Source organism: Pyrgilauda ruficollis, unplaced genomic scaffold (assembly GCF_017590135.1).
Source record: "Pyrgilauda ruficollis isolate IOZ18807 unplaced genomic scaffold, ASM1759013v1 scaffold70, whole genome shotgun sequence".
NCBI classification, from domain to species: Eukaryota; Metazoa; Chordata; class Aves; order Passeriformes; family Passeridae; genus Pyrgilauda; species Pyrgilauda ruficollis.
In genome coordinates this window covers 1,562,450-1,574,798 of record NW_024528822.1, presented here as the reverse complement: position 1 = coordinate 1,574,798, position 12,349 = coordinate 1,562,450, and the positions used below count along the sequence as shown (strand labels likewise).

Below are 12,349 nucleotides of genomic sequence, written 5' to 3'. Positions count from 1 at the left end.
CAAAAAACATCACAGGTTTTAATCTCGACAGCTTCTCTGTTTACTGATATTACCTTTTTAATAACTTCTTAACTTTAGGACAGACAAGAAAAACATGGGTAGCTTTGGTATTTGGGGTTGTCTACGTATTTAATCTAGGTTACATCCTCAACTTGCAAATTCATATAGCTGTGTTTCCCAGCTGATAGAAGAACGGAAACTTTTTGCGACAGGGGCAAAATAGTACTTTAAGGCGTTACATTCTAATGCATTTAGGTGGAAGACTAAATAGAAGAAGGAATCTTATTGGCTAGACATAACATAAACCTTTGTTTAAGGATAAGTCTTTTAATCTCTGTAAAATAATTAGGCTAATGATGTCCTTTGAAAGTCTTTGTATGGTGCTTTTGAGAGGACCAAAAGCCTATTTTAAACTGAATAAGCAATTTCCATTCTACTGCAGGTTATTTTTTAAAAATTAAATAGAAATTAAGCATTTTTAGGTAAATACTCATTTTGATCAAAAAATCTTTAATCTTTAAGCATTAGGGAGTCACTTCTACAATAATTTACCAAAGATGAATAAAAACGTGGTTATTTTCATTAATTAATTTTTCAGATAATGACTAAGTGCTATCTTAATTGCTGAGATGCAGGCTACCTCCTAATTTTTGAGACATCAGGCTGAGCTAAGGGAAACAGTTTGTAATAAAAAGAGACTAGAAAGACTATGCTTCTGCCAGAACAGGGCTTATTGTTCTTTCACTAATGCCTCACCCTTCTTCCTTAAGCTTTGACAATTAAATGTCCTGAGAAACCTGAACAGAAGCCAGTGGAGAAAAAACTACCAGGTAAGAAGTCTTGGCTTATGTTCAAGCAGTTGTTTCATCGCTCCTTTTCAAACAGCTGTATTAAAGAATGGCAGTTGCCTCTGGCTTTGTCTGCTCCTGAAAGCTTTTCCTCTGTCATAAAGAAATTACAAAGGCAGACATTGTTTGAAATGTCATAATTCTTCTGGCCTTCATACTTACTTTCAGTCCAGCACAAAGATGGAAAGTTAATGCTTTGCTGTAAAGTTGATGCTCTGCTGCTGGTTTCATGATTGATGTCTGAGGCAATTAAAGGCCAATTAACGGGGTTGAAATCTGGTGGATCAGAATGTGAAGTGTTAAGAGGCAACCACATAGTGTGTAAATCTAGATACTGAGGTCTAGTATCTAATCCATGAAGCTAGAATTCTAGTTCTGACCTCCATCAAATTAATCCTTGGAAAGTTTTAATGCCTGTAGTGATACTAGAATGAATAAGGCCATTCTAAATTAAGCTGATTTTTTTGAAAGATGTGTCAGAATGAAGTCTGAGAGAAAAGAAGAATTCAAGCTTTATTCTAAAATAAAAATCACATTTATTATCACAAGTTGCATAAAATCAGATAGATACAGCTTTTACAAAAATGTTTGATAGAAAAATATTTGTCTAAGTACAATGTGTGGTATTACAGGAGTAGCTCGCTATTGCTGTGCCTTTAGGTAAAGCTTCAAAAGAAGTGAAAGTTCAACCAAAATTTATCTGAGTTTATCTATTGCAAACACAGGTATCACCTCTGGAACAAACTACATCTACTCATTCAAGATCCATTACAAAAAATACCCTTTCCTCTAACTGACTTCATAATATAAAGAACTCTGCTGACAATGTGTTTGGGACTAATAACTCAATACCATTCCTAAGAATGTCACTAGTTCCACCATGCCATTTGCTTACTTGTGCTGGGAAAGCCGATTCCTGGTAAAGAAAACTGCAAGGAACAGTTGCCAGATGGAAGTAGTCAGAACCTGGCTGGTGTGTGTCCCAAAGGTCACTTAGTTTAGCATGTAGAAATACAAACTGAAAAAAAGGTAAATTATGAAGCCATAACACTTTAATTTGGTGCATGGGATCAAAGTACTTAATCTGTAGTAGCACATCCTATCCCCCACAGGTTAAACCATTTTCCCCCTGACAGTAGCAGATATGGTTTCAGGTACCAAAGACGTTATTGCAGTGTTAGAACTGAAGCAGCAATACAGCCTTTCACTGTTGCTATAAGCAAGCAAAGTGACACACTGGTACTTTGCTACAGTGGCAGCAGCATTTCCTAATAACTTTTCTTTCTCTCCCCTCCACAGAGTCTATGACTATTCAGAAGGTCAAAGGACTGCTGTATCGCCTATTTAAAATTCCTGGTTCGGACCTGAAACTGTCCTACAAAAGTTCTAAAGTGAGTTAAAAATGGGTACTCAAGAACAAAATATTTCATGCTGCTAAAGGTCCATAGCATGTTTTAAAATACTGTCTAAAGAAATTCATTTCACTTGAGGAGAGCTGTCTTCATTCCTGTAATATGGCAGATTCTCCCTGACTGCAACTGCCTGCTATTTGGTTTACATGAAGGGATTTCAGTGTAAGTCTGATTATGTTTTTTTTTGCTTTCTTATTCTAGTTGGAAGGAAAAGAAGTTGAACTGGACAATGACTTAAAGCCTTTGCAGTTTTACTCAATAGAAAGTGGAGACTGTGTGTTAGTGCGGTGGTAGGAAGGGACTCTCTTGCTGGACTGAAGGAAAAACTGACACAAGAACTGCAGAAGAGAGACAGACACACAGCCTGTGCCTGAACAGACATACAGGTGAATATGAGTTTCACACACGTGGCATCAAAGGGCTGCACAACTGTACTTTCAGCTCCTCAACTTGATCATCAGCCTCCATGAAAACATCTGCTCATTTGTTCTACTAGAGAGATACCAAATAGTGCTTAAATGCTTCAATTAAATAAAACTCAAGGTCACCCTTTTGCCAAGATTTTATACTGCCTGCCCCCAGCAGTCGTGAGAATTTGTTTTACTGAACCGAGGGCCGGGTTGAGTTGTGATCTCTTTGCTGACAAGACAAGATCAGTGCTGCACTGAGAGGCCACTTGCTCTTTGTTTTCACCTACATCCAACGACCTCAAAGTGAACAAAACCCAGTAGTAATTTTAGAAGTATCTACCTTAGATGATTAAGGTCAAAATCTGCCAGACCTTTCTTCTACCCTAGAGTGTTAACATACCACATTATAAATAAGTTCTCAGCACACTGCAAGGCATTGCTATTTATTTTACGATCTTCAGCTGTTCCTCAATCTTATTTTATTTTCACTTGTGTAACCTCAGATTCATATCTAGTCAGAGTGAGCTCTCAGAAATCCCTCCTAAATGAGGCCAAGCCTGCACTACTTGAAGATTTGGTATAAGCAAACCTTGATTTTATTTTTATCTAAAATAACAATGGTATAAACAAAGTAATCACAAATCCTAGCCCCCCCCCCCCACTGCTGTCCCTGTCCCTGCACAGATGAGGGCAATCCCTCAGACAGCACAGAACCTCCTGCAGCAAGACTTACCAAGCTGCCCTGGTGCTGAGCACAACTCTCCTCAGGAGCCTGGAACAGCCCTACACTGAATCAAATCAGTAGTGCTTTAATTTACAAAAGACAGGCTAGTTGGCATTCTTATGTGCATTTATTAATTACAAGTAGGTCTTTGACTTTATATAAAAAGGATTTTTTTTTAAATCTTGAACATTTTGGTTTTTGTCTGATCAACATCTATACTATAGAAAATGAATAGTATCAGTCCACTTGTAATTATCAAAAGGGATGTGCAAATATTGTTATACTTTAATTGAAACCCAGCATTAAAAGGTACCTTAATATTTCTTATTGTTCCAGGAATGAATCCAAATGTACACTTTTCCATCATCATTATACACTGCCCTGTTTTCCAAGGCAACTCAATCATCTTTCCTCACATCTACATGGATCTCCACACAGTTCCTTTAATCTCCAGAGCTCTCCCAGCTCCTGGGGCGAGTACTGGGGGGAAGACAGCATGCCACTCTCACATGTCTTCTCACACAACCAGAGACCATCCTGTTAAGAGAGAGAAACATTTCAATAGTTTTCCTTAGCAAGTATGTAGTCTCCAACAATCTTCACTTCCAAGAATCAGGTGTTTATTGTTTCTAGCAACAAACATTGCACACAAAGCTCCCAAACTCATCTGCTAGACCTGTTCAGAGAACTTGGGGGTAGGGATGGAGGCTGCAGGTACTTTGTGGCAGTTTTGTGTTTTTTCTTTCAAATACATCTTCAAAAATTTGTTTGCCTCTGGATTTTAATTCAGTGGTTATTGCAATTCATTTTTAAAGGAAAAAAAACTTTCTCCCATTTTATTTTATTTTACTTGGAACAGCAGGCATCTCCTCCTTCTGTAAGGTCAGACAATTCCTTCAGACTTACTTGATATCGCTTGGGTCCTACAGCTGCCATCCAGATGCCCATGCTCACATCTTCACCCTGAGATGAAAATAAAAAATACATATATGAGCACCAAGAAAGCATAAAGCATGACTGTGACCTGGAAGAAGTTGCATCATCTGTAAAGAATGGTAACTACAAAAACCTACGCCAGACTACTGCAGAGGTGTTAAAATAATCCTCCTACCTTTCCCGTGACAATACACTGTTCTTACAAAAACAAGTACAAAAAACAAGATTACAGCTCCAGAGGTTCTCAGTCCAAAATATCTGTGGTTTGACTTAGAACAGGCACTAAGCATAGCAACCAAAAGCATGGCAAAAGCTCACATGAGCCAAGAGAACCCAACACTAACACTTGAACAATGTTCATTCTGACTCACCCAGTACATGCTGTTCCCCAGCCGACTTAACACAGAAAAACTGAACTAATTTTTATCACCTGGTACGTTTTTAATCTTTCAGAGTTGCTTGCCAGCCACTGCACAATGTCTTTGGAGATGACATAGCCAGACCCACAAGCAAAGGCTGGATATGCAGGACTTGGATACTCCAGTTCTTGCCATTTCCCAGTTCGATCAACTGCCCAATTTAGTCTGAAACTGAAGACATGTTAGACATGAGATGTTTATAGAGAGTCCTCTGTGGAACCTATGAACACTGATAACAACTGAAGTAATACTGATAACAAATGACTGAGAGAAGTAGATGATCCTAATTATAGCTCCTAGTCTTATTTCTCTAGGGCACAAAGCTGAAATTGTAACTGTTGTTTTGTCTCAATCTTGGATAATAAGAGAAAGTTTTCAAACCAGAAACAAAAGCAACATTGACAATCAGGTTTTCAGCATCTGCACCTTGCTGTTGGGTTTTGAATTAGGTAAGCACACACAGCCTTACCTATTTTGTAACAGGCACATCTGTCTCCTGCTAATTAACCCCTTTGGTTAATCAACATGACACAAAGGCAGTGCCTCCAGCAGACACACAGACAGTGATGTTATGCAACCCATTTTCCTGTTAAAACTAGTGGCTGCTTAAAAATCAGGAAGCAGTAGTACCTTCTCTAAGGTGTTTTCCAAATGAAGCTCAACAAAGGAGATGTTCAAAGGCTGCCATCACTGAATTACAAAAGAACTCTTCCTGGCAGTGTGTTTTCTAAGGAAGGCTTTATTCACTCCCAGAGGCCTGCAGGAAGCAGTCTCTGTCTGCACGGTCTCCCCACACGCTCCCGGCATGGCAGAGCTCGCTGCCGCACCGAGCAGCGCTATGGACCCTGTCAAACTGCGAGTGAGGCAGTGAAAAGCATCCTGCTTTCCCTGTTTGGGAACAAGCTGCTATTGTACTCCACTGGCTTCACACATGCTCCATGCAGTCACAGCTAAGAGACATAACTGTGTCAATGCAGCAGGGTCTCCCCCTGTTTCACAAAGAGGTTCAGCATTGCTCACTCCCAGTCATGCACACAAGCAGCTGAAAGCTTCAGTGGGCTACTGAGAACTCACCTCAGACAACAGCCCCGAAAGGGAGGAATTACGGCTGAGTGCCAGATATGTTATCAGATTCTGCCCATTCTCAACTGAAGCTGACGTTAAAGCACAAAGCAAATGAAAGTCTCATCTGATACCTGAATTCACTTCAGGCACAGTATCTTCCACTCCACTGAATCAGCACGAAAGGTTAAACCCCCTCCAGACTGAGAAGCATCTGCTTTTATACTTTAAATGATTTTATAATAATTTTATACTTCCATAGTTATTTCAGTGTTATTCCCTACACGTCACACTTGCCTGAGCTGAAGACTGTGACTATTAAAGAATTTGCACTTAGAGATGTCACTCCTACAGATCTTTGTACACACACCTTATTACATCACTTTATGTGTAAGCAACAGGCAGGACCAGATTTGTGAAGCAAAGCAGCAAAGGTCTGTTTTTCTTCAATGAGCAAAGGGCAACAGGAAGGCACATTGCACCATTATGTTATATTGAAGCAGCATAGAGTTCCTGCTATACTGGATGTCATACCAGAGCTGCAGTGCATTCCATGGATGGAAGGGAAGATATGGGCTATTTTGATCCTCCTGATTATTCACAAATGTAATACAGGCTGGGAAAGTTCAGTCAAAATTTTATCAATCAGATCTGCTATTCCAAACAGCAGAAGTGGATAGCAATGCCTGAAATTTACAGATGTTACAATAAAGTGCAGACTATAGCAGAAATTTTGTTTCTCCTTTTTACCCCACTTCCTCAAGCCCATGAGAAAAATCACAGTGACATCATAAAAAGTAATATTTATAGTTCTGTACTATGTACTTTACTTTTAACTTCACTGTATTGCTGGAAAATTCTTATTTACTTAAGTACCATGACAAAGATGTCTATAACACATTTTAAAACCAGGCAAGATACTCAGCAAGTTTAAATCACTGTAAAGGCATACTCTGGAAAGTTATTGTAAAGGACTGATTTCTGATTCTGAGATTCAAAGTTTAACATGTACAGAAGTCCTGCTTTTTACAACTGGCTTCCTTAGGCATAGGAGGGGAACCCACATGAAAACATACTTAAATCACTAAACCATTCACTAAAGAAAGGGTATCTATCTCTTAGAGGTGATTTTAAAAAACAACTTACTTTCCCCACCAAATGTTTGGCCTGTCCAATTTTTTCTGCATTATCCTGTTAAAAACAGCTTCCAAATCAATGTAACAGTCATCATCAGTCTTCAGCAACAAATCAAAACTCGTTGATTCCACTGTCCTGTAGTCAAAATGAAAAGTGATGAAATGCTGAGCTGCACACCACAAACTACAGACAGCATGCTCTGCAACGGGTCTTTTGGGATGTGGGGGGAAGAAAGAGGGAAGGAATGTCTTTGCTACCCTTGACTTTTAAACGTTTTCTCTATCGACCAAAGGCTGACTGCCTCAAAGGAGATGCAGCTGTATCCTACGATGATCTTAAAACATGGACTTGTATGAGCAGAAGAAAACAAATTTGAAGTTTTGTTCTCCAGGACAGGTGGTGAATTTACTAATGAAACCATCTTAAGCAGTATTGACCTCAGAAGGATATGAATTCCTGATGCTGATGACAGCACAGCTGTTAAAAGCCACTGGCTACACGTCAGTAGCCTACTTTCAGAATGAGACAGTCAGTTCAAGGACAATGAGAAGGCTGCAGGTGGTAAAAAACATCTGTGGAAACAACTCTGTACTCACTCCTTCTCTGTAAATGCACCTTCAAACATGAAAAATGTTATCTTTACCTGTCTGAAATAGTTGAACATGACACACATAAAATAACCAAAAAAGCTTAAGATTCTAGGGATCATTGGGTTGGTTACAAACATTTCTAAGGGTAGTTTCTTATAACAAGAAAAGTACTTTTAAAAGCTTTTTATTACTAAATCTTGAAAAATGGCTAATCTGTAAGAAATTATCACAGAGATCTAAATCTTGACATGCAAACCTCCTTTTAAAACTGAAAGCATGGTTCAGTTTTTCAGTTACATTCATAGCCATGGAATTTGTGAAATAAGTGCATAATCTTGAAAGCAACTGAAATGAATTTTGGTTAAATTACAACTGTCAACTGTATTTCTTACTCCACAGCAGCATCAATTAACTGAAACAGTTGTCTCAGAGTAATGGAAATCACTGCAAATTAGAGGTAGAAACTAACTAGATTGACCACAGACATTGCAATTACACTACGAAAATTCTTCCTATCAGGCTTCTGTCCCCTGTACACAAGCTTCCAATCCTTCCCCTCCACTCTGCACTGCTGTGGCCACAGCTGGACTACAGTGTGCAGTCTTGGACTCCTCAGTACAAGAGGGACACAGCCATACAGGGCAGAGAGTCCAGCAAAGGCCCATCAAGATGACTGTGGGACTGGAGCAACAGCCACAAACTGAGACACTGAGTAAGTACACAAGCTGGCCAAAAGCCATCCTTTAAAATACTAAAACTGCTAGTTTTCAGTTAGATACAAATGGAAAGAAATTACAAGGAGAAATGAACATTTTTACACCTGGACTCTTAGAGCAGAAGCCTGTCTTGCCAGCTTGTGCTGATTTGAGGCACCAAGGATCAGCACTCAAAAAACTATAGGCACTGCCATTTTACTCACTACATGCACCCGAAATTTTTAGAGAGAAATACAACTTAATGAAGTAAATCACATAAGGCATGTATTTCATGGAACCTATCAAGTAACATAATCCGCTAGATCATCTTGGACTACAAACAGCACCATTCCTAAGAGAAAATAAGAAAATACTTCATTTTCAACTTACCAGCGGTAGAAGTTCAGCAGCTTGGAGGGAACGTTTCTGTAAGTGTCAATCACATCTACAAAAACAATGTCATCATACATACTGCTTTCTTCCTTCAATAAAGCATCTTCTTTCTCAAGGTTTCTTACGTGACTTGCAAACCTTTCTGGGCGAGTATGGAGGCTTTTTAAAAGAGCATCACCTTCTGAAAGAAACAGCACCCATTATTAAACAAAGATGCATATCTACATATTATTTCATATTTCTCTTGCATCATACAGGGCACTCATTGACAAAATGAATCTGAAGAAGCATTCAAATAATTTGGGTTATGAAAATCCTGCAATTAATTTAAAAAAATTCTACAAAATGGTTGAAGTTCCAGAACAATGAAGAAATGTATTTTTGTATAAGGCCTGACACTAAAAGTTTAAAGTAAAAAAGCATTCTCTTCCTCTTCAGTAATAAAAGAATTCAACTTTCTAAGGTTCCTTAATATAAAGAACAGTCTGGGACTTCACTATTTCTCTTACTGTAGAATAAAAAGGCCACTGTCAGTTCCTCCTAAGTATATGTATCTAGCATAAAAAAATAAACACACAAAAAAACCAAACAATGCTATGCTAAATATAATCAAATAGGTTTTGATGTAGCACAGATGGTCCCTGCTGAACCACATCACATAACTGCAGGTAAAAGCTAAAAATGTATTGCAGTTAAGGAGGTAGTTTGTGGTACTGAAGAAAAGTTTGACAAACAAGGTGGAAGGGCTGTAGCACACACCTCAATTCAGGCTCCTACAGAGATGACAAGACAACAGCACTGCCCAATTGTATCTGCCAGGCCCAGCTACAGAAAAACAGCAATAACACTCTCAAAGTCAATGCTTTTGTTGGCTACAATGGACCAAAAAGAACACATTGACTCCAGTGCTATGTGGCCAAAATCTTAGAAACTGGAAAGGGCTCCTACAAAATCTCTCAAAATTCTGCTGAGACAGGTGTAGAAGAGCAACAAGAGGAATGGAAATTGTTTGTCCATATTAAACATTGTGATACAGTACCTCTAACTGCACCAGAACTGGGGAAAAGTGTAAAAAATATCAGGGAAAGATTTCATTGCATGACATTTTTTAACTTGATTTTGGGTAGCAAAGAACAAGGAGAGAGTCTAGAAAAAAGTCAAAGGGATGCAAATAAACTGGAGTGGCTGACAAAAGGCAAGCAAAGGAACCACATCAGGACATTGACTTTAAGCGTAACAGCCAGGAAGAAAGTGTTTCTACTAAAAGAAAACCTAGGGTGACTAAGTTCATGGAGACAGTACAAATTATACTCAGAAGTGTAATTTAAATTACCTGCTTTAGCATAACATCAAATGTCATGCTACGTTTTGTGGACTTACCCTGAATAGTGTAGATAAAACCACCTGCTATTCCCTCCACACCTTCTGTGAGTTCATGTGGCAGTGACCCTTCCCCTGCCTGTTAGGAACAGATTAATTGAAATTAATAAATTAATTCATCTCTCATTATTGATGTGTTTTACCTCTGATTTTAAAGTGTGAAGTTTTCTGGCAACTAAGAATTAAATTAATTTAAAGCTCTGCTGGTTCAGGCACTTGCATAACCACAGAATCACAGAACATCCTGAGTTGGAAGGGACCCACAACAATTATTAATGTCCAGCTCCTGGTCCTGCACAGGATCACCCCAAGAATCACACAATGTGCCATGGAAGACTAAGACTAAGATTTTTAACTAAAGTTTTGTGGCATTTTTTAAAGTTTCATCCAAAATTATCAGTATCACTGAAACTTTCAGGAAACTAGTTTTGAAGTTGACAGCAAAATGGAAAATTATTCTGGCTAAATTACGACTACACAGGATGTTTAGGCAAGCAACAATCTGAGACGAAAAGAGACACACTGCCAAAAAGCAAATACCCAGACTTTATCCCATCACAGTTGGGAATTTAGCACAGGATTTTTGACCCACATTTTGCCATCTCTGATATACTGACACTGCTTCACATTCTCACAAAAACAATGAGAGCTTTACTCCCCTCAAAATAAAATGCCACTTACGAGCATAATTTTTCTGCAAGAAGGCAAAGCAAAACTTCTCTTCTGAGACAAAAGGAGAAGCCCAACTGAATTAATGATTTACACAAAGAAACACAGTAAAGTAAAATGCTAAATTCTCGACAATTATAGAGAAAATAGAAACATGGTGGAAAGGAAGGTGAGGGGACTCACTGTAATGACTCTGAAAACACCTCCTCCATCATTCACCATCACTTTATGAAGGTTTCTTGAAACCAGGCCCTGAAGATCCTGGCTCTCCCACACAATGGTACCTTCAAAACTCTGGTAAGAAAGCAAAATACAGTTATGCAGGTATACAAGACTTTAAAAAATGGAAGTCAAACAGTTTGGGCTCATTAAAAGTATTTTAAAATAGTAAACTTCACACAAGATTTAGCTTGAGGGCATAACATAAATGTTTTACTTACACTTCAATAAAAATAAATGACACATAAATAAAACACATCCATGAAACTCAGCAACACGTAATCATTCTTTTAAGACTAATCATGAATCGCTATATTAAACTTTTAACAGAAAGCTTTCTAAAATCATCAAAATAACATCTAAATGTGACCTGAAGTGAATTTTTAAAAATCAAATATAAAATCCTGCATTACAAAGAGAATAGGTTAAAACAGATTTGGGAACAAGCTCAGCTTTTATTCTTATCTGCCAAACAGAGATCAGAGACTGGATCCTGACAGCAGCAAAACTCAAAAGAAAAATACAGCCACCTTTATTGGAGTAAAGGTGTCACAAGCTACTGTAGGACTGACAGAAGTCTTACCTCACATCTTGGCTGGTAAGGAAGAAAAAGACAAGTGAATAACTTCAAAATTTTCTGGTTTTAACAGTGAAATTAGGCTATGCCACTCCATGTTTTACACATGTGTGTGTGTGTGTGTGTGTGTGTGTGTGTGTAAATTCTTGCATTTGAAAGGACTTCATCTCAACTTTAAACTGAAGACCTTTGAGAACATGCAAAGGAGTAGGTGGGAAGTTGTACAAATAAGAGTATTGGCAGAATTTTATTTTTTTTAATTTTTAAAGCAATTTCTCCTTTAGAAAAGGTAGGGTTGTTATACTCCCGCCACCTAGATGAGCACATTCCATTTTGTCTCTTTCATAGGAAACACACTGGTTGTTAGTGTGGGTGTTGGAAGAGAAAAACAACTTGTTTGTACATGCATCTCTGTTGCTGTAGGAAGTCTGTTTACTTATATCACAACCTCTCATCTCTTTCCCATTTTATCTTCCTTGAACACTAGAAACCTTCTCCAAAAATCCTCCAGTTACTGAAACACCTTTAAGTCTAGATTCTAGTTCAGCTTACTTTATTGCTTTCCTCTAGAAGCACATCTTAACATCTGCAGCAGTCTCAGTGTTTAATGACAGCTCTGTGTGTATTTCAGAAATCTCTCATCTATTATTTAAATGCCAGCTTTATAAGCTAATAATGGAGCTAGCCAGTGTTTATTCAAGCCTGACTTCCATGCTCAATACCTTTCCCTTGCTTCACAGAATAAGCTGAATTGGAAGGGACCCATAAGGATCATTCTATCCACCTCGTGACCCTGCAGGACCATTCCCAAATCACACCCTCTGCCTGCAAGCATTGACCAAACTCTTCTTGAACTCTTGGCTTGGTGCTGTGACCAC

General features: G+C 38.4%; 2 protein-coding genes across 8 annotated transcripts in view; one reads left to right on the top strand and one right to left on the bottom strand.

Moving 5' to 3' along the window:
• Positions 1-4,207, top strand: part of TBCE (tubulin folding cofactor E) — a 51,029-nt gene extending 46,822 nt beyond the window's left edge. For 4 of the 6 annotated variants that reach the window (XM_041485457.1, XM_041485459.1, XM_041485462.1 and 1 more), the window contains exons 15-17: positions 771-830; positions 2,148-2,239; positions 2,462-4,207. In XM_041485457.1, coding sequence (XP_041341391.1) covers positions 771-830; positions 2,148-2,239; positions 2,462-2,554 — 245 coding nt within the window. In that variant the 3' untranslated portion in view covers positions 2,555-4,207. The remainder of the gene's footprint in view (positions 1-770; positions 831-2,147; positions 2,240-2,461) is intronic. The other 2 variants (XM_041485460.1, XM_041485458.1) reach the window with 1 other exon arrangement.
• B3GALNT2 (beta-1,3-N-acetylgalactosaminyltransferase 2) overlaps positions 3,797-12,349 on the bottom strand; it is a 29,727-nt gene continuing 21,174 nt past the window's right edge. Inside the window, exons 6-12 of one of the 2 annotated variants that reach the window (XM_041485463.1) lie at positions 10,859-10,969; positions 10,007-10,085; positions 8,624-8,807; positions 6,958-7,083; positions 4,761-4,920; positions 4,301-4,357; positions 3,797-3,931 (exon numbers count right to left, since the gene is read on the bottom strand). In XM_041485463.1, the coding sequence (XP_041341397.1) occupies positions 3,797-3,931; positions 4,301-4,357; positions 4,761-4,920; positions 6,958-7,083; positions 8,624-8,807; positions 10,007-10,085; positions 10,859-10,969 (852 nt within the window). The remainder of the gene's footprint in view (positions 3,932-4,300; positions 4,358-4,760; positions 4,921-6,957; positions 7,084-8,623; positions 8,808-10,006; positions 10,086-10,858; positions 10,970-12,349) is intronic. The other variant, XM_041485464.1, reaches the window with a different exon arrangement.